Genomic DNA, 22038 nt, shown 5'->3' with positions numbered 1-22038 from the left:
ACAACTCCTTTCAGGCGTTCCTCCCGCCATCACAACTCACCCCCTGTCCTGTCAACTATTCCGTAAAAAAAAAAACGCTTTTCATCGTCCCTGCTGACTCAGGTAGCAAACACAATGACGACTTAAGCGCCGACAAGAAGAAAGCTAGTCAACTGGATGGAGAGATTATGGACAGTGGCAGGGAGAGGGAGACGCTTGTCAGACAGGGAGAAAAATGGCTGATAAAGAAATGACATGGGAAAGGAACAAAGTCGACCCATCAAAAAGAGAGAAAGTGAGCGGCATCAAAGAGCGCTCTAGAAGGTGCCTGCAATGCCTTTAATAGCGTCAGTGTAATAAGTACCAAGGAGATTCCAATTGGGCCCAATTTAACCAGGGGGCTATAAACCATGAAATGTACTTAAAAAACACACCTGCCAATCCGGCCAGCCCCCCCCCCACACACACACACACACAGCCCCTCTCCACCTTGTTGCCTGTCAGGGTGTTTTAAAGCGAGGCCCGTCTGACGGCCACCTATGCGGCCTAGCTAATTTGAGTTCATTGGTTGGCAATAACTTAATTTAGAGCTTCAGCTTTTTGGGCGTCCGTAATGAGGATGCGCGCTGGAGCCGATGATGACTGCTCGGGAGTAATAACTCATCTCTTACTCTGGGGGGAATGGCCAACCTGCCCCACTCAGCCTACTGGTATGTTTAGACTCGGAGGGCTGCGTCCAGCTGATGAAACGAATATATAATGTCTCATTTAATATAACGTTGCAATATTTTTTTGTATACGTATAAACCCAAAAGTGATGAACACGAGCCAGTGGGTTCCCTTATGGGCCTTCCTTCGTCTCTCACATCAATCTCACTCCCCCTCCCACAGCCATCGATTTGAGGACATTGAGGATTTTTAGGAACTACCTGGGGTTAAGTTTTGTTCGGAAGGAGAAGCCTCTTGTTGTGCTTGTGCACATAGATATAGACTAGCATCATCTTGTATTGTTAAATGATTGTTGGTTATGAAGTTGAAAAACACCTGCATTTCCCTTTATATCATCCCAAAAAAGAGAGGAAGTTGATGTATAAGTTTGTGGTTTGATTGGACTTCATCATAGCACACAACAACACACACACACACACACACACACACACACACACACACACACACACACACACGCACACGCACACGCACACGCACACAATTCAGATTAACAGTAAAACCAAAGTTTTTTTGTTGGAAGTGGTAAGAAAAGAACAATAGGAAAAGCGTAAATGCACAATCCTGGGAGATAACACTTATAGCTTTTCACCAGTGCCGTTGCGGAATTCGAAATGGTGTTGAAGTTCAGATCATATTTGATCACTCTCGAAAAAAAGTTCCAAAAATATGATATCGCTTGCTTATAGGCACCCCTATATAAGACCTCAAATGAAGCTCTTTCATCTAATAAGAAAGGGGTCCATTGGATTTCAATATAGAGCCTTTAGGGGTGCCATGCGATAGAACCCTTTTTGGTTCTATAAAAAACTTTTTTCCCCTAAGAGTATATATAATTAATTCCCTTATAGCACACAAAACTGAATAACCAGTAGGCCTACATTTTCGTTTCACGTGTCGATAACATCTTATTATTATTGTTGATAACTTTAGGCAATCATCACTATTATTCTTTCCAATGCGGTTATTCATGTTATTACCACGTTACTACTATACTTAAACTAACTGGAAATCATTGGTATCGTAATAGTTAGGCTAACTACTCAACAACACATTCTGTTCACTAATAATTGTGTCGGTAAACGAATTAAATTGCACAATGTCCTCAAGAAGACATAATAATAATAATAATAATAACGAAAACGCCAGGGCATGGTTAAACAACTTATTGCGTTTAAGATTAATAGCAGGTTCATATCCGTTTAGTGGTTGTCTATAACTGACAGATTAGTTTCAAGTGATATTAAACTATACTGAACTATGAAACTTGTACATGTTGTGACTCTTACAAGTATTTCCTCGTACATGTTTTGCCCGGTACATGTTTTACCCGGTACATGTTGTGCCTCTTACATGTTTTTCAAAGAAACTACATCTGCCCCTGACTTCCATATCTAATGAATATGGCATTTAAATAATACAAATATGCAAACTCATTAAATAGTATAATAGTCCTAATGTTTTAGGCAATTTAATTGTTAATGTTTCAATGTTAATTTTTTCCCTTTGGATTATACTATTAGCCTGTAAAACCTAAATATAATTCATCCATATTGCAGCAGTATTCATTTTTCAACTCTGTTAGATCAAACATAGGTTGTACCTTTCAGACAACATTGTTAAATGGGAACTGTCTTTTATCAATAATAAATTCATAAAATTAACTATTAACTTAAGTTATGGAGTAACATGTTGCCCATTTAATGTCCTACATAATTACCTGTTAACAGTGCATTTGAGTGGAATGGATGTTTCTAACGTAGAATTGTATCATGTGAATTTTGTTTTCCAAGTTAATTGGTTCAGACATCCCTTGAGTCATTTTTGATCGAGTGAAGTTGTTTGAAGGACCAACATTCCCCCTTATTTGTTGATTATTTGTTCCTTATTTCACAAGACAAACGGTGTAGTTGAAATAGGCTGTGCACAACTCCTGCCCAACTATAATACTGAATTTCCACATGATTTAACACAACGTTACATCACAACTCATAAGAATAGCCCATTACAGACCCACTTCAAAACGTCACATTGACTGTCATTCATTTATCATATCGAAATGAGCCATTTCCTCCAATGGGCCGTTGGTGGGCTCTTAAGCACTAACTGATTTCCTCTTTACTTTACTTGGTCTCTTTACTCGAATAATATACAGTGCCATCACGTAATTTGTAGGAAAGTATAATCTTTAAACTCGAAGCCCATTCTTCAAATGTATTCCATTTCAGAGGCGGGCTTTTACTAGTGGAGTCTTTACGACCCGAGACTATCAGGGGGGTGTAATTGAGGGGGCGGTAAGGGTAGGCTATAGAGTAGCGGCCGCCTGAAAGCTAGGCTACTAATAAAGCCAAATGGACTGCACACCGTAAAACGGCTCTGCCTGCCAACAGCTGGACACAATAGGTGTATTATAGGCCAGGCTCATCCAAACACACCGCACACAGAGGCTATATAGTGACTATGGTTGTGTCCCATTGTCAGATTATCAGACAGGTGAGGCCAAATTCATCGGAACGTGAAGCCACTGTCCGTGTGTGCGTCCGTGTGTGTGTGTAGCTGTTTGTCACAGGGATGTAAGCGTGGCTATGTTTGACCAAGGATTCTTGAGAACCGGCCTCTTGAATTTTCGGGAGTTCTAGTTTAGGCCTACTTCCCTACTTCACGTCCATGTAGCCAGGCCTATACCGCCTGCCTGGCTTTCTCTCAGCTGGATAGAAACACCTGTCGATGTTTTGAACAGGCAGATTGGGAACAAGGTCTACATTGTATCTAATTAGAAGTATCCTCTCGCATAGGCAACGTGCCACTTCCAGTGCCAAGTAAAACAATAATTGGGTTTCTTAACTCTTAATAACACTTTGTTTGTGCGGTAAAATGCATGTTAAGGAGGCATCTTAATGATTCCCTTGAGTCTGATCTCTTTGGTCCCCAGTATAACTCTTTGACCGGGCTAGTTCTGTTTCAGTGCACAAAGAGCTTTGCTGGGTAGAGAGAGTTAGTGATTGAAGTGAGGTGGCTTCCACTGGATTCATGGTTCGGTCAGTCAATGAATATGTAATGACGTTACATTCGAACCCAATACCGGGTAGTGCCTTCTTGGGTAGACCTATTTTGCATGGAAAATACACAGTATACTCTGGGGGGGGGGGGGGGGGGGGGGACAAACTTGAATACACCTCAAGCTTAAGCTACACATTCCTCTTCCGTCAATAGATGAAAAACGATTTGCTCCCCTACTTAGAGAGAGAGAGAGATACACTCTTGAATGGATGTTAAGATAGTTTTTTAGTAGGCTATACACGATAAAACATTGATTGTTGCAGTTTGTTGACCCGTACAATTTGGGGGTTAGTTTTCTCTTCACAGCGGAGCATATAATTATGCAAATAGAGATCCGACAGTGATCTGGTGGAATGCTCAAGGTGCTGGTGAGGGTGACGTTCCAACTTTGCTTAGCGCTGCCTAGTCCTTCTTTGGAAATAGTTCATATTTAGCAGTGCTGGCGAGCGTGGGAGGGGAAGATGAGAGTAAAAGCGTGACAATCTGAGTCTTCTGAAAACGTATAATATCATTTTGGGATCCCATTGCCATTGACATGAGACCACGCAGGCGTTTTGAAGTTTCGAGAGCGAATACATTCTAGTAGCCTACGCGAGGGAATGATCATGTGGTCATGAATATGTAGGCCTAGGTCCTGCATACTTAAAAGAATGAAACGGGAGTGGAAACTGTAATTCAATGTAATGTTGTTAAGTGTGACATGGTTGATGAAAATGACGCAATTAGTGTAGGCAGATATTTCTGACGCTTGCTAATCAGAGTTATGTTCAACTTGTCCCCCGTTTGCAAATGTATCTTCCTTATGGTGAATAGAAATACTCTAACATGGGGCTAAATCGATTTAAAACGCTCTATTTGAGAATTGGTGGAAAACTCCTGACAAGAGAAACAAATATTTGAGGTTTTAAGACGTAACATGTTATTATGTGACAACCCTCGCCAATATTTGCCTATTGAATTTGAGTGTGTTTAAGACATTTTAGGTGTCAGAGAAGTGAGACCAACTCTCAATGATGGGTGATTGAATGTTTTATTTTTAATTGTTTTACGAGGGACCTGACTTGGTGTGAGGGATCTCAGCTGGTTCCACCCGCTCGCACTTGTTGTTCGACGGTTAATGGAAAGATTTCTAAAGATTTATTGAGGGGGCGTTTAATGACCTTATCGGGTTTCACCATGTGAAAACAAACGATCCTGTAAAACGCGCTGGCATACAGCTCTCTTTGCAAAGATGAATCGCCATTTGAGGAGTTTTAATTGACATTTAACCGTCTTCATCTTTCTTTCTTTTTTTTTTTAAAGCAAGTTTAACCGGTAGTAACTGGAGATGGCAGAGCACATGTTTTATCCGGTGGACGTGCAGGCCAATAAACCTTATGCAGTCTAAAACTTGAAACCAAAAAGCTTAACTTAATATGGATAAGGCGTGTTTTTTTTGCAGTTCCATCAGCGCTCTTTGAAGCAGGACCCGATAAAGAGAACTGTTAGGCCTAATACTAAAACAAATCATTAAACTAGATTTAAGAAGGCATTTAACTTTGGTTAACACTAGTCCAATTGTTGAGGACTGGGCTCCTCTGTCTTGAGTGACGGATCGTCTTCCTCGGTAATGTTTCATAGCTGTTATGTGAGATGATGACTCCCATCCCTTTTTTTCCTCGAAGCTCAACTACCTCGCGCACTTTGCAGTGAAGGCAAGCGAGCCGATGTGGCAGCGCATCAGGCTCTAGATAGGTACCAAGAACATACTCTCAACTTGTTTTTCTCGGCGTTACACTTTCTATCCTTTTCCCTATTGAGTAAGCCTGCCCCATGACCTGGGTAGCATACCCTACGATCATGTTATGTGTGGTAAAGCAAACGAGCTACTCTATCATTGAACTATGTAGACCTAATCTATGGGTTTACCGCTCCGATGCCTTATGTTTGTCTTTGTTTCTAAATTAATTTATAACACTAGTCTAAATGAAGAACATTATACTGCAGGCTAATTGATTTAACCACGGCAGGCGTATTAGAATAAGCAGTGGCCTATATACAACAAGCTCTCACAGTCTCACGTCAGAATTAGACATTCATCCATGTTTCTCCAACATTACATTTTGAAGTTGATCCAAATGTCAAATGTCCAAGTGTTTAAGGTTAAGTTAGGTATTAACTCCGATATCTCAAGGTTAGGCATGAACTCTGAATGGTTAAGGTAATGATTAAGGTTTGGGATAGGCTTAAAACTAAACTATTTTTTTTTTATATCGCCGTCATTTGGCAACCTTTTGCAACCGAAACCTACTTGAAGGTAACAGCGCTCACTGTTGCCCCTAGTGGCCGGTTCCCATGTCATCTCCCGATGAACTCAGACGTGGATGGACATCTAATACTGACTTGTGTCACCAGTCACCTGGCTGCTATATACATATAAATTAGGCTATTTGAAACAAATACCCATATGCCATGTGTTCGTTGTAAACTCCATAAACACGACCACTTCTTAATTCAATTTCAGCAACTGACAAAAATGTTTTAATAGATGGGAAGGGTGCATAGGAAACACATGATTGAAGGGATAGTTGCAGGAAAAATGCTAATATTGGTACCATGTCTTGAATGGGATTTGTGACACAAATGCTAAAACGTTAGCATTTGGAAACAATGCCAGGGCAACTAAACCAAAGCAAGGATGGCCGTCATACCTTGTCCATAGACCGCTTACAGGGTAAGGAAACCAACGTGTCATTTTGTAATTTGGGTAAACTCTCTCTTTAAGGTGGATGATTGGAGTTTACTTAACATAAAACAGTGGACATTTTCATACACAACAGCTATAATGTATCTGATTGGAGAATTATTTTAACAAAAACTTTTAAAAAATGCAATTTTCCAACTTCATATTGATCTCCAGCACCACCGCAACATCAACATATGTGAAAATGGTGCATTTCTATGTTTTGTAGTAAAAACAATTGAGGAAGTGTTTCCAATGACGTCAGTGTGCATCTTGTGATTTTGACCAATTGTGAGTTGACATTGCCTACTAATTGTCTCCTAATTAGGCGATGTCATTGGAAACATATTTTTTTTAAAACTACAAAACACAGAAACACGCCATTTTCACATATGTTGATGTTGGGGTGGTGCTGGAGATGATCAATATGAATTTGAAAAATGGTGAAGTTTCTCTTTAGTCAAATCACAAAACATGAATGTCCTTAGATAGATTACTTCTTTGATCAATAAAACATACAAACAATCTGAAAGAATAATATGTTCAAGAGTATTTGTTAAAATTAGTCACAATTTACATACACTGTCTACAACTGTGCTTTAGATTTAGTTGAAAAAAATAACTATAGCAAGTGCATCTTAAGTGCCAAATGAAGTAACAGGGTCGATGACTTGTTAAATCAGCCATGAATCAATCCCCATGTGATAGGGGGAATGGAGTCTTGTAGTTTACAAAAGAGAGGGGCAATTCAATGCAAGCTTCACAAAAATGTTTTAATTGTTAAAACATTTCTAGCCCATCTATCTATGGGTAACAGGGTTGATGTCTTATGCTCAATTTTCCATCACCAAACACCAGAAAACGGTCAAAAATAGTAGAACCAGCTCACCTGATTTTATACTAGAATTTGACAATTAGATGTTCAATGTCTCTTTTGACATTAGAAATCAGATTCATTGAATGTTCCACGTGGTCTATATTAAAGGGCACTTCATGTAATATAACAGGCGTTTAAAATGCAATGTGTGTGCACAATTTATACTTAAAATAGGGATGTGAAAGGCACTCATTTCCTGGAACGAGCCCTTTATTACAAATATCAAGTGAACATAGTGTGTTGTTTATTCCTGAGGCAGCAATATACACATAATGAAGGAAAATAGCAACGGTTTATTCCTTCACGCAAAGGGAAAACACATGAACAACAGCATCCTGGAATGAAACTTCTCCACCAGTCCGCATATTCCCAAATCAAACAACAAGTTAACTTCATGAGTGACATCCAAAGAGACATTAATACAATTAGTTGAAAATCACAACAGATCACACTCTGCTTCCCTCATTACTGACAAAAGCAATGATTTGTTTAATAACCTACAAAAGCCTCAAAATATCACCCAGTGGATGTTATTTACACAGAATTCAAAATAAAATAAAAAGTCTAATATATACCAATACATTTCTTAACACTCCTTATAAATACCTCGCCTGAAGCCGTGGAAAGGTAAAGCATGTCTGGATAGACAGTGGCTGTGTTGGGAGGTGTAGTCATATATCAGTGGCTTACTGTCTCCTTCTGGTGATACAAATATCTGGGCATATTAGAAGGATATTCCATTATTCTTTGAGTGATTTCTAACTTAAACGCTGTGGAAATATATATACCTTGTTTATGTCCCAGATTGAGATTATGCGAGGCTGACCCACGCAGAGCTCTCCTCTTTGTCACTTTTACGTTTGCACTCGAGGCAAGTGTTGGGAAAATACATTTCTCCCCGCATCTGAAGACACATCATCTAGGCTTAGGATAATATTGAAATCTTGGATTTCCCGACATGTGCAAAGGGGATGTATTGAAGTTTTTATGACTGTGTTACCGACTACTTGTTTCTGTTAAAATGAGATGTCCCTAAAACTCATTTTGATGCTGGGCTTTAAGTGATTTAAAATCTGCTCAGTTTCTTGAATTCTCATATCTAGCACAGGTTATGGTTGTTTTATTTAGTTCATCAAATTAAATCATCTGGGGACATCAATTTCATGGATTTCAAACAGATAAAAAGGTATAAAAATCCATAAAAATCCAACTAAACATTGAGCGAAAGTAAGATACAAAACACCACCACTATATCAGCTGTCATAAACATTGCAGTGCAACTCCCCAAAGTACGATCGTATAAATAGGACCTAATTTGACAGAAAATGTAACTATCGTTTTAAGAAGTGTGTGTGTGTGTGTGTTTGGAGATGGTATAGGGAAAGGGATGGATGTGACTAGGGAGCCATAAAAACAACACACTCACTTTACGTTAAAATGATCTCATGTTAATGGCGAATGTTTACTCAAGTTAAAACAATCGGTTTGTGGTGACAGTAGGAGGTTGGGTTGAGGGGGGGAGATATGCCAAGTGTATGAGTGGTGTGGGTTGAGGAGGACTGTGTGGGTAGGGGCGGGCTCTAGGACCTCGGGGAGTGGTGGGGAGGGCTGCCGGGGTATTAGCTCAGTTCAGGGCGATGTCAGGACAATTAGAGGTATACCACGGCGCACTGTGCACAGCGCCTGTCAGCCTTAATCTCAGCCACTGCAACCACTGCTCCGTGGCCCGGACCACAGACGAGCCACAGCCCACGGGAAACGCAAACACTCAGCCCATATTGTTTTGACAGTTGCGCTCATCTAGAAATAACGCAAAACGCTATTGCAATGTATACACCACCACCCTGCACTCTGCCGGTAAAACAATACACGTGCGAGCGGGGAAATAAATTCAGCCAGAAGAGAGAGAGAGAGATCACACAGAGATGAGGGAGGAAGGAGGAAAAGATGGAGAGGGAAGACGGAGAGGAGTTTATGCACCTCCTCCACCCCCCCCCTGCGTTTCCCTCCTGCTGGTGCAGTTCTATAGGTCGTTGTGGTTGTGGTCGTGGTCGGGTTTGGTTCTGTGGGAGCTGCGTGTAGTGACTGTGTTGGAGGTCTCCTCCTCCTCCCCAGTCTGTAAAGCCTCACTGAAGAACTGGAAAATGGAGTTGAAACTCCTCCACGACGTCAGCTCGTGTCGCTCTGTACCTGCACAACACACACACACATAGCACAAAGAGACAGTGTTAACTTAACGGTCCACTGTATGACCATAGTGAGGATAATCAAATAATGAAAACTAACATACACCACAGTTACATCACACACACCTAATGGGTTACAGATAAATAATTTTGTTAACGGAGCATGTAAATCCCCTCCTCTACACCTGGAGAAGCTTATTATGTGTCCACTTTCAAGCAAAATGCTTATAGGACATTACATCCATTCCAACCTTTGACCTAGCAGTCCAACGGGATAGTCTTAATATTTGATCCAACTTGATTCATGATCGTGCACACCCGATACCCTCCAGTGTCTGTCTTTTAATTGAATGGGAGTTATGCACAATGGATGCACTAAGCGAAACCAGTGGACCGTTATTCATTCATTCTCAGAGCTGCTTGGAGAGAGGAAGCGGTGAGAAGGCACTAAGGCGGCCAGCGTATCAGGTGGTCTGGGTTTCCCCTCCCTTCTCCAGGTGAGCCGGTTCCCATGTTGGGGTCACAGGGAGCCTGAAATCTGGTACACACGCCTCAGGTTCCTCTCGGCTCTCCGAGGTCAGGGGATCGCTGCGTCACTCTGAAAGCTGCCACGCAACCCCTCCGCCACGGTGCGACGACAGCACACCAATGCAGCTGCTCCACTGCCAGCTCCTCGGCAAGCATTTACAACCAATGGCTTATGGCTTAGTTCCCTACTAGCTGGCAGCAAGGCTGCTTAGCCACATGCTGTACTGTACCGTGTTGAGAAGAAGTAACCAGAGGCCATCCCAGGGAAAACGGGTCACAGAGTGATACAATGGTGTTCTATCCCCTGATATCCCAGATACACAGTGAGAACTAGTCATAGCAGGGTCCAGTTCTTCCACTGTATTAGCCCTCGAATAGACTCCTAGACCATTAGGTTTATGTACCTGGTACCAATACAGCCGCACACACTATCAGTTAATGAGGCCATTGTTGCTTTGTTGATGGGTCAAGGCACCAGTTAAGTGAGAGCCCTCTCCTCCTCTCGTCCTGCTCTCTCCTCTCCTCTACATGCACCAGGCTGGAGGGATACAATTAAAAAGCACCTTTAAGGCTCTCTACAAATAGTGTCCTTTGATGGCTGCTGTATTGACCCCGTGTTAATTAGATTGACCCCCTGGCTGGCTGTGATAATGGATGGAGGTGGAGGGGGTGGCCAAGGCTGGGATGGTCTAGCAGGCGGTCAATCTACTGGACTCTACATGGTTTACCAGGCTAGCCTATGATCGCTGCCTCAGGTCAGATTGACTAGCCTGGCAATCAGTGAGTCACTAACCCCCAGACAGACTAACAGTGTGCTACCTGTGTAGGGCTCAACGCAACAATACCCCCCCCTGGAAAACAAAGACACAGTCCTGCTCGCATCTATAATTTATATCCAATTTGAAGCACAGGGATCTCTCCTCCTCCGCTTTTTTCCTCCTCATCCCTCCATTACAAGTGTTTTTATATCTTTCCTTTTTCTTTCCGCAGGAGCGATCGAAGCCAAGGCTCTCCCATTTTCACCTCAAACCTGAGCTGAACTCCGGAATGCCGCGAACTGTTACACCCTATCCCAGCGCCGGGGTCAGTGGGAGTGCGTCTCCTTTTCGCTATGCAGACGAACCGGGCCCCTCCGTCGGCCTCCGTATAAGCTCCCCCCTGTCTGCGGAAGGAGCGGCCTCCGATGTCTCCCGGCGCCCGGGCCTTGATAGCTAACAGCCTTTTACTGCCTTCGCCCACTCCTCCAGTAACAAGTAGAGTGTGTGGAAGCTAATGGATGTTGTCAGTGGTGTGTTCTGAGTGCTGATTTAGAGGGAACCCACCAGCCAGGCTTCTCTCAGAGTTAGCCTGACCGCTGGACTACCTGGGTGAGGAGTACGAGAGGAGGAGGATAGTTAGCTCACTCACGCTACAAATCACATTTATATCCTTAAAAGATATGGAGATCGATTAAATGCCACGGTGTCGTGTGGAAAGTGAATTCTGTCCTATAAACAGTCTGTGAGAGGACTCGCCTTTTTCCTCCCTCCGCCAGTTTCGGTTGTAGTCTCTTACGTAAAAGTTAATTGAGCCACTGATTTCAGTGCTCAGGTCACAGGGGCTCGAAATATACTGTGGAAACTGCAAACCTCTCCCAGATTCATTAGTTTATTTATATTTTACTTGACTATTCCGGGTTCATTGTGAAAAAGCAAAAAGTGTTTGTATTATTTGTACTTTTTACCCCCCTATTTTGTGATATCCAATTGGTAGTTACAGTCTTGTCCCATCGCTGCAGCTCCCCTACGGTCTCGGGAGAGACGAAGGTCGTTAATCCGGAAGCCAGCCGCACCAATGTGTTGGAGGAAACACCGGCCAACTGGCGACCAAAGTCTGCTTGCACAAGGAGTTGCTAGAGTGCGATGGGACAAGGAAATACTGGCCGCCCTCCCCTTCTCTAACCCGGATGATGCTAGGCCAATTGTGCATTGCTTCATGGGTCTCCCGGTCACGGACGGCTGTGACACAGCCTGGGATCGAACACAGGGCTGTAGTGACGCCTCAAGTACTGCGATGCAGTGCCATAGACAGCTGCGCCACTCGGGCGGCCAGCAAAATAAAATGTTGCGCAGAGGCTCACTTTTTTATACTTCTTGAGATGTGATGTTTTCATAATGCTGGACATACATTCATATACAGTGCATTTGGAAAGTATTCAGACCCCTTGACTTTTCCCACGTTTTGTTACGTTACAGCCTTAATCTAAAGTTGAATAAATCATTTTTTCCCCCTATCAATCTACACACAAAACCACATAACGACAAAGCAAAAACAGGTTTTTAGAAATTTTGGCAAATATATAAAACCTGAAATATCACATTTACATAAGTATTCAGACCCTTTACTCAGTACTTTGTTGAAGCACTTTTGGCAGTGATTACAGCCCGGAGTCTTCTTGGGTATGACGCTACAAACTTAGCACACCTGTATTTCTGCAGATCCTGTCAGATCCTGCTATGTCAGGTTGGATGGGTAGTGTTGCAACACAGCTATTTTCAGGTATCTCCAGAAATGTTAGATTGGGTTCAAGTCCGGGCTCTGGCTGGACCACTCAAGGACATTCATGACTTGTCCCGAAGCCACTCATGCATTGTATTGGCTGTGTGCTTAGGGTCGTTGTCCTGTTGGTAGGTGAACCTTCGCCACAGTCTGAGGACCTGAGCGCTCTGGATCAGATTTTCATCAAGGATCTCTCTGTACTTTGCTGCATTCATCCTTCCCTCGATCCCGACTAGTTTCCCAGTCCCTGCCGCTGAAAAACATCCCCACGGCATGATGCTGCCACCACCATGCTTCACCGTAGGGATGGTGCCAGGGTTCATGAGTTCAATCTTGGTTTCATCAGACCAGATAATCTTGTTTCTCATGGTCTGAGAGTCCTTTAGGTGCCTTTTGGCAAACTCCAAGCGGGCTGTCATGTGCTTTTTACTGAGGAGTCGCTTCCAAATGGCCATTCTACCATAAAGGCCTGATTGGTGGAGTGCCGCAGAGATGGTTGTCCTTCTGGAAGGTGCTCCTGTATCCACAGAGGAATGCTGGAGATCGGGTTCTCGGTCACCTCCCTGACCAAGGCCCTTCTCCCCCGATTGCTCAGTTTTCGAAGGGCGGCCAGATCTAGGAAGAGTCTTGGTGGTTCCAAACGTCTTACATTTAAAAATGAATAAGGCAATTGTGTTCTTGGGGTCCTTCAATATACTGCTGAAATTTTTTGGTACACTTCACCAGACCTGTGCCTCGACGCAATCCTGTCTTGGAGCTCTACGGACAATTCCTTCCACCTCATGGTTTTTGCTCTGACATGAACTGTCAACTGTGGGAGCTTATATAGACCGGTGTGCGCCTTTCCAAATCATGTCCAATCAATTGAATTTACCACAGGTGGACTACAATCAAGTTGTAGAAACATCTCAAGCATGATCGATGGAAATAGGATGCACTAGAGCTCAATTACGAGTCACACAGAGAAAGATTTGAATACTTATGTAAATTAGGTATCTTTTAAAAATATTTAATAAATGAGCAAACGTTTTTGCCTCGTCATTATGGGCTATTATGTAGATTGATGAAGATTTTTATTTATTTAATCCATTTTAGAATAAGGCTGTAACGTAATTAAATATGGAAAGGGGGAAAGGGGTCTGAATCCTTCCCGAATGCACTTCATGCATACTATATTAATATAACCCCCTCTAAGCCTCTCTATTGGTTGTCCTGTGTTCTTTCACCCCTCTAAGCCTCTGTATTGGTTGTCCTGTGTTCTTTCACCCCTCTACGCCTCTGTATTGGTTGTCCTGTGTTGTTTCACCCCTCCAAGCCTCTCTATTGGTTGTCCTGTGTTCTCCTCTCTCATTACGGCCTGTGACAGACAGCGCCAACAGATGCAGTCTATTTGATCCTAGATGCTTAGCCTCCCCTGTCACAGCCACTGGATCCCTCTCAGAGTAATTGACTGACTGTTTGATCTCTATGAGACGACACACACACACACACACACACACACACACACACACACACACACACACACACACACACACACACACACACACACTATTGTTATCAGTGGTGTGGGATGAAGTAAGGGAACATGACGTGTGTTTGAGGGGAAAAAGTCCTCTGTAGCTGTGGGCCATGCTTTTTCTCTCTTCCCCTCACCAGTCGCTGCATGCTGTATGTTGTCACAAGTGGTAATCTCCTGTGATAGTTGGGTATTTCAAAACAAACGGTAGGTGACTGAAGAGCCAAAGTAACGCCCCGAGTGATAGTCAGAGAGAAAGACAGAATCAAAGCACGCTGGCTATAATTAGTTTTCATCGGTGGTACATTATTTAAAGCCCCGCCACTTAATTGCTTGTGTACTAATGGCCTATTTTATGTGAATCAAACTTTTTTTCATAATTCATAATTACATTGATGTGAGCATGAAGGGCCATATATCTTTGCTGCATTTATTACAGAAATACATATGCATATTCAGCCTAGTCTGTGAGGCACTGTACATCTCATGTTTTGGTTCGTTTTGGAACAAATTGATTTCATTTTGTACATTTAAAAGCTTAATCATTAGACATTGAAATCTATTTAATATTTCATCGACCAGGACTTCACAAGATAAATACATGCAATGGTCATTACCGGAAATGAGGTTCATAGAATTTCAAACTCTTATTTAATATTCTGCAAGTCAATGTTCAACTTCTTTGTTTTGCCAAATCTATCAAACTACGAGTATCATTTTCTTGAGTGCATTGTTATCATGCCCTTATCAAAGGTCATCTAAGCTGTTTCTATCCAGTCTGGACATTGAACGTACGGACATGCAGCGAGGGGCAGCTATTCTGTAACACTATCTCACAGTGTGTTTGTGGAAACTATCTATTGCATAGATCAACGGTGGGGAATCGCTATCTGTGTCCTGCTTGTTAGACGATCGGATATCCACTCCTGAAGCGGACTGTTATTAGTTTATCTGCCGTGCGGGGGTGTGTGGGGCCGTGCTGGGTGAGTGGGGCCGCTGAGGGCACCCCGGCCATTTTGTCTGCCTGTCAGAGGGCCCCGATGTGTCACTGCCAGAAGAAGAGGTCAAACGAAGTCAAAGCAGGTGCCAGGGTCACTCAGCTCGGGCCTGCACAACTCCCCCCCCCCCCCCACTCACAGAGCACGGAAACAAGGCTACGGTCAAACAACTGTTGATTTCAATCTAAATGTGGGACTTCTCCCTGCCTCCATTCACCATTTGATTAACTCCTTCCAGACAAAGGAGACACAGTGAAGTCAGACTTAATCATGACGACATATTTGTCATTCCCCGTAACCCCCACTGTGGTTAGTTTTATTTGAATCAAATCAATAGATTAATCCAATTCACAATCCACACAAACAGAAAAAAAACCACACACTGACACAATTTACAGAAACGCACAGCATTTCATTAAAACAGCACTACCACTTTAATGCGATTCAATTTTTTATGATTACCGGTAAGTGGGGTCTGTCTGTTTCCTCTATCTCTCTCGTACTGTTTTTTAATTACTTTCCTTATTATTGTGTGGTGTTGTTGGAGAAAACAAGGCAAAACTCATTCCACATCACTAGATGAGGAACCTGAATGACTAGCTCGGGGGGGGGGGGGGGGGGGGACTTGATATTTACTTTAAAAGAGAGAGATTTCAACATTGACTTGTTGAAATAGTCTCTTCATTTTTGCTCATATTATTCAAACCATCACCTGGGAGACCAGAGGGGCCAAATAATGGATGACCACACACACACACACACACACACACACACACACACACACACACACACACACACACACACACACACACACACACACACACACACACACACACACACACCTACTCTCTCTCCCCTTCACCCTGCCCAGAGACAGAGTGCTTTTTTATTTTAAAGTGAATGACTGGCCTTGGCTGCTATAAAGGACCCTGCTTTTATATACTTGGAGGAGAGTATTTACAAGATAACCCGAGCCCAAGGACAGCGCAAGCTATTGGATACGAGTGTCTGACTCTCCAGTGTCCCGTTCAGTAAAATCGAAGCCAAAACATGCACCCACTCCGACAACACCTCTCAATGTCGACGGACTTCTCTCTCCAGGGTCGCATGTGCATCAGGGACATGGGCCCCCACTGTAGAGGGCCTTCAGAGACATCTTCTCCTCTACAAAATGCACTGTTTTAATAAATATCTGAATTAATTCATGGAAATGTTTTCATCTAAAGATATTTTTACCTGCATTCATACACATTCCTATTTGTTCTTTGTCTTCAAATTTATGAAATTTATTTAGCTATTGAGAATATTCATTATTTTCGAATATAATTATAATTTTTTGTCTGCTGAAAAAACAATTTCACAGCCTTATTGCAATTAGAGTAGGGATACAGGTGATATGCTTTCAATGTATCCTTTCCAATAACATTCTATGGCCTATTGTTGGTAAGTAGGGATGTAACCCTGCTTAAAACCCTTGCTAGAGGCATATCTGTCGACACTTCTCCACTATACAGTGGGGTCCGGAATTATAGGGATGAGAAGAATCTCCAAAAATAAAATACAAACCCTGGAAACCCTGGAATGAGTAGGTGTGTCCACCTTCCAGTTAAAAAAAATAATAATATATATATATATTTTTTAAACAATTTTCTACATTGTAGAATAAAAGTGTAGACATCAACACTATGAAATAACACACATGGAATCATGTAGTAACCAAAAAAAAGTGTTATAATATATTTATAATAAATATATTTTAGATTTGATATTCTTCAAAGTAGCCACCCTTTGCCTTGGTGACAGCTTTGCACAGCTTTTGGCACTCTCTCAAACAGCTTCATGAGGTAGTCACCTGGAATGCATTTCAATTAACAGGTGGGCCTTGTTAAAAATGTATTTGTGGAATTTCTTTCCTTCTTAATGCATTTGAGCCAATCAGTTGTGTTGTGACAAGGTAGGGTTGGTATACAAAAGATAGCCCTATCTGGTGAAAGACCAAGTCCATATTATGGCAAGAACAGCTCAAATAAGCAAAGAGAAACGACAGTCCATCATTAGTTTAAGACATGGTCAGTCAATGCGAAACATTTCAAGAACTTTGAAAGTTTCTTCAAGTGCAGTCGTAAAACCCATCAAGCGCTATGATGAAACTGGCTCTCATGTAGGACCGCCAGAGGAAAGGAAGACCCAGAGTTACCTCTGCTGCAGAGGATAAGTTCATTAGAGTTAACGGCACCTCAGATTGCAGCCCAAATAAATGCTTCACAGAGTTCAAGTAACAGACACATCTCAACATCAACTTTTCAGAAGAGACTGCGTGAATCAGGCCTTCATGGTCGAATTGCTGCAAAGAAAGCACTACTAAGAAGAAGAGACTTGCTTGGGCAAAGAAACACGAGAAATGGACATTAGACCGGTGGAAATCTGTCCTTTGGTCTGATGAGTCCAAATTCTGGTTCCAACAGCTCTATCTTTTTGAGACACAGAGTAGGTGAATGGATGATCTCCGCATGTGTGGTTCCCAGAGTGAAGCATGGAGGAGGAGGTGTGATGGTGCTTTGCTGGTGACACTGTCAGTGATTTATTTAGAGTTCAAGGCACACTTAACCAGCATGGCCACCAGAGCATTCTGCAGCGATACGCCATCCCATCTGGTTTGCTCTTAGTGGGATTATCATTTGTTTTTCAACAGGACAATGACCCAACACACCTCCAGGCTGTGTAAGGGCTATGTGACCAAGAAGGAGAGTGATAGAGTGCTACATCAGATGACCTGGCCTCCACAATCACCCGACCTCAACCTAATTGAGATGGTTTGGGATGAGTTGGACAGCAGAGTGAAGGAAAAGCAGCCAACAAGTGCTCAGCATATGTGGGAACTCCATCAAGACTGTTGGAAAAGCATTATCACGAGGCTGGTTGAGAGAATGCATACAATATACAGTAGCTCAGTATTTGTATGATTTATTTCATACAGTATTTTTTCCTTATCTTTATCAAGGGATTCAATAATTCTGGACGCTACTGTATATTCCATATAAGACATTCTAACTAGGAACCCACCAACGAGGGCTTCAATTAAAAACTGATAAAAGAAAGACTTCAGCAAATGACAAAGCATCTCTTTCACTTTCATATTCAGTGAGATCAAGGTCACCATATTTTGCTCAGAAAAAAAAAGCTTGTGAAATGGTGTACATTTCCTGAATGTTTTTATGACTGTAAAGGTGGGGCGCCGTGCATGTGCCGTAGAAGTTAGATGCTTGTCTTCTAATACTAAAAGATAGTTCAATCAGTTATTTGATCTAATATCACAGTTGCAAGATGTTCACTGTAGAAGTTAGTATTTATGGCACATGGATTAATACCGTTGATTAATATCAGTTCATATCAAGCAGGTTTTGATATTTCATTGGGAGGTTAGAGACATGTTATGTTTCGCTTTCAGTGTGGTTGAACTTATTTCGAATAGAACTGCACTACTCACACTGAAATACAAGTGACATTAACTATTCTATTCCTTGAATTGTGAACATGTATCAACGGAACACAGCGCATATCTAATCATAGAATCATTTGTAATTATGGGGTTAAATTCCCACCTGAACAGGATATCCGATCGTCTAACAAGCAGGACACAGATTTGATAGAAGTCAGTCTGTGTACAAAATGTGTGTGTACGTGTGTGTACTTAGATTAGTAGAGTGTACGAGAGAGCCAGTCCCTAGCGCCACGTAGACTTCGCTCTTTGTTTGATCTGGCTCGTCATTGGTGGGGATTTCAATGGTAAACACTCTGGATCCACTAGCTCGCCTGACACAGTTTTGTTTTTGGCCCATTGATGGGGAATGGAGAGCGTCTGTTTCCATGGCCAGCCCTAGTGTGCCTCTAAAGGGAGGCCCACAAAGCCTGTCCATTAGCAGGAGTACACACCCCCTCGTCAGGGCCGGGGTCATGGTGGAGCCCCACACAACCCTGCCAAACACACATACACACACACTTGCATATATGCAAGTATGCGCACGCGCACACCTTCCTTCGCTCTTAAACATAATGAGCCATCCAACATACACACAGTGAGGGTTGAGCCCCAGACAATCTCAAACTGCACTCTCACTACAACCCCCCCCCCCCCCACTTAAACACAAAACACTCACCCTTCCCACACACACACACACAGACTCTCTCTCACACACACACACACACACACACAACCTCTGCTCTACTTTGACAAAATACGAAGGAGCACACACATACAAACACGCAAGAAAGCACACGCACACGCGCGCTTACACAGACACACACACCTCCCTAGTGCTTAAAGACAATGCCTTCAGAGACCCTCACAGCAACCCTCACTAAACTTCAGTATAATGCCTTGACAGACAGACAAACACATAGACAGAGACTCTCACACATGCACACACAACCTCGGCTCTACTTTGACACATTACGAGGTAGCACACACACACAGACACGCATGAAAGCAAGCAAGCACGCATGCACACACACCCACCTCCCTAGTGCTTAAAGACAATGCCTTCAGAGACCCTCACAGCACCCCTCACTACACTTCAGTATAATGCCTTGACAGACAGACAGACAGACAGACAGACAGACAGACAGGCACGCACGCACACAGACACACACAGAGCTCCTGGGTTGCCTCAGTACTAACAGTGAGACACCCAGGGCCCGCTGGGGCTCAGGAAAGATGGCGAGCTGACAGACAGTGAGCTCAGTGCCGCTCCCACATGTTACCACGTCTAACACCAATGGGGCCCAGCTGCTACAATTAAAACACTACTCGCTTGCCTACCGCAGGCAGCTTCTCAATACTTAGCAACTCCCCGATGCACAAGCCACATAAACCTCTGAATACAAAAACACACACACACACACAGAGGCTACACAAAATGACCTGTATGGAGTGTGTGAGAGAAGGTGTGTGTTTGTGTGTAAGGGGTGTCACCCTTAACTTGGGCAAGCACTCACAAGAGGACAGCCTCTTCAATATAGCTCTTATCTGTGTGTGGGTGTGTGTGTACTTTGCCAGGTCACACGTGACAAAAGTCAGTATCCGACGTCCTGACAGGTTGCATCACTGCCTGGTTTGGCAACTGCTCGGCCTCGGACCGCAATGCACTACAGAGGGTAGTGCGTACGGCCCAGGACATCACTGGGGCCAAGCCTCCTGCCACCCAGGACATCGATACCAGGCGGTGTCAGAGGAAGGCCCTAAAAATGGTCAAAGACTCCAGCCACCCTAGTCATGGACTGTTCTCTCTGCTACCACACGGCAAGCGGTACAGGAGTGCCAAGTCTAGGTCCAAAAGGCTTCTTATCAGCTTCTACCCACAAGCCATAAGACTCCTGAACAGCTAATCAAAGGGTTACCCAGACCCCTCTTTTACGCTGCTGCTACTCTCTGTTTATTACTTATGCATAGCCACATTAACTCTACCTACATGTACATATTACCTCAATTACCTCGACTAACCTGTGCCCCCGCACATTGACTCTGTACCGGTACCCCCTGTATGTAGCCTCGCTACTGTTATTTTACTGCTGCTGTTTAATTATTTGTTATTTTTATTTGTTATTTTTTTAAACTTTTTTTCTTAAAACATTGTTGGTTAAGGACTTAAGGTTAAGGTCTACACCTGTTGTATTTGGCGCATTCGATCCATGTCTGAGGTAAAATATGGGTAAGATAAGGGCAATAAATAATAAATAAATAATTACAATTGAGCAATTAAACACTTGAGTGATAGATGTGCAGAAGTTGAATGTGCAAGTAGAGATACTGGGTTGCAAAGGAGCAAAAAATAAATATAAATAAATAAAAGTATGGGGATGAGGTAGTTGGATGGGCTATTTACAGATGGGCTATGTACAGGTGCAGTGATCTGTGAGCTGCTCTGACAGCTGGTTTTTAAAGTTAGTGAGGGAGATATGAGTCTCCAGCTTCAGTGATTTTTGCAATTCGTTCCAGTCATTGGTAGCAGAGAACTGGAAGGAAAGGCGGCCAAATGAGTAATTGGCTTTGGGGGTGACCAGTGAAATATACCTGCTGGAGGGCGTGCTACGGGTGGGTGCTGCTATGATGACCAGTGAACTGAGATAATGCGGGGCTTTACCTAGCAGAGACTTATAGACGACTTGGAGCCAGTGTGTTTGGCGATGAATATGAAGGCCAGCCAACGAGAGCATACAGGTCACAGTGGTGGGTAGTATATGGGGCTTTGGTGACAAAACGGATTGTATCCAATTAGCTGAGTAGAGTGTTGGAGGCTATTTTGTAAATGAAGTCGAGGAACGATAGGATAGTCAGTTTTTGGCGGTATGTTTTGCAGCATGAGTGAAGGATGCTTTGTTGCGAAATAGAAAGCCGATTCTACATTCAATATAGATCTCTTTAGATTGGAGATGCTTAATGTGAGTCTGGAAGGAAAGTTTACAGTCTAACCAGACACCTAAGTATTTGTAGCTGTCCACATATTCCAAGTCAGAACCGTCCAGAGTAGTGATGTTGGACGGGCGGGCAGGTGCTGGCAGCGATCGGTTGAAGAGCATGCATTTAGTTTTACTTGCATTTAAGAGCAGTTGGAGGCCACGGAAGGAGAGCACCCCCATAGAGACTGCCAGAGGTCCGGACAACAGGCCCTCTGTTTTGACACACTGAACTCTATCTGAGAAGCAGTTGGTGAACCAGGCGAGGCAGTCATTTGAGAAACCAAGGCTGTTGAGTCTGCCGATAAGAATGCAGTGATTGACAGAGTCGAAAGCCTTGGCCAGGTTGATGAATACAGCTGCACAGTAATGTCTCTTATCGATGGCGGTTATGATATCGTTTAGGACCTTGAGCGTGGCTGAGGTGCACCCATGACCAGCTCGGAAACCGGATT

The 22038-nt window shown here is 43.1% G+C and overlaps 1 protein-coding gene across 6 annotated transcripts in view; it reads right to left on the bottom strand.

Annotated features, from left to right (window-relative positions):
* Positions 1–6262: 6262 nt before the first annotated feature.
* LOC109895621 (cotranscriptional regulator FAM172A homolog) overlaps positions 6263–22038 on the bottom strand; it is a 262316-nt gene continuing 246540 nt past the window's right edge. For all 6 annotated transcript variants that reach the window (XM_031830434.1, XM_031830427.1, XM_020489474.2 and 3 more), the window contains one exon: positions 6263–9554. In XM_031830434.1, the coding sequence (XP_031686294.1) occupies positions 9534–9554 (21 nt within the window). In that variant the 3' untranslated portion in view covers positions 6263–9533. The remainder of the gene's footprint in view (positions 9555–22038) is intronic.

The sequence above is a fragment of the Oncorhynchus kisutch genome, linkage group LG8 (assembly GCF_002021735.2).
Source record: "Oncorhynchus kisutch isolate 150728-3 linkage group LG8, Okis_V2, whole genome shotgun sequence".
NCBI classification, from domain to species: domain Eukaryota; kingdom Metazoa; phylum Chordata; class Actinopteri; order Salmoniformes; family Salmonidae; genus Oncorhynchus; species Oncorhynchus kisutch.
This window is presented reverse-complemented; position numbering and strand designations above follow the sequence as displayed.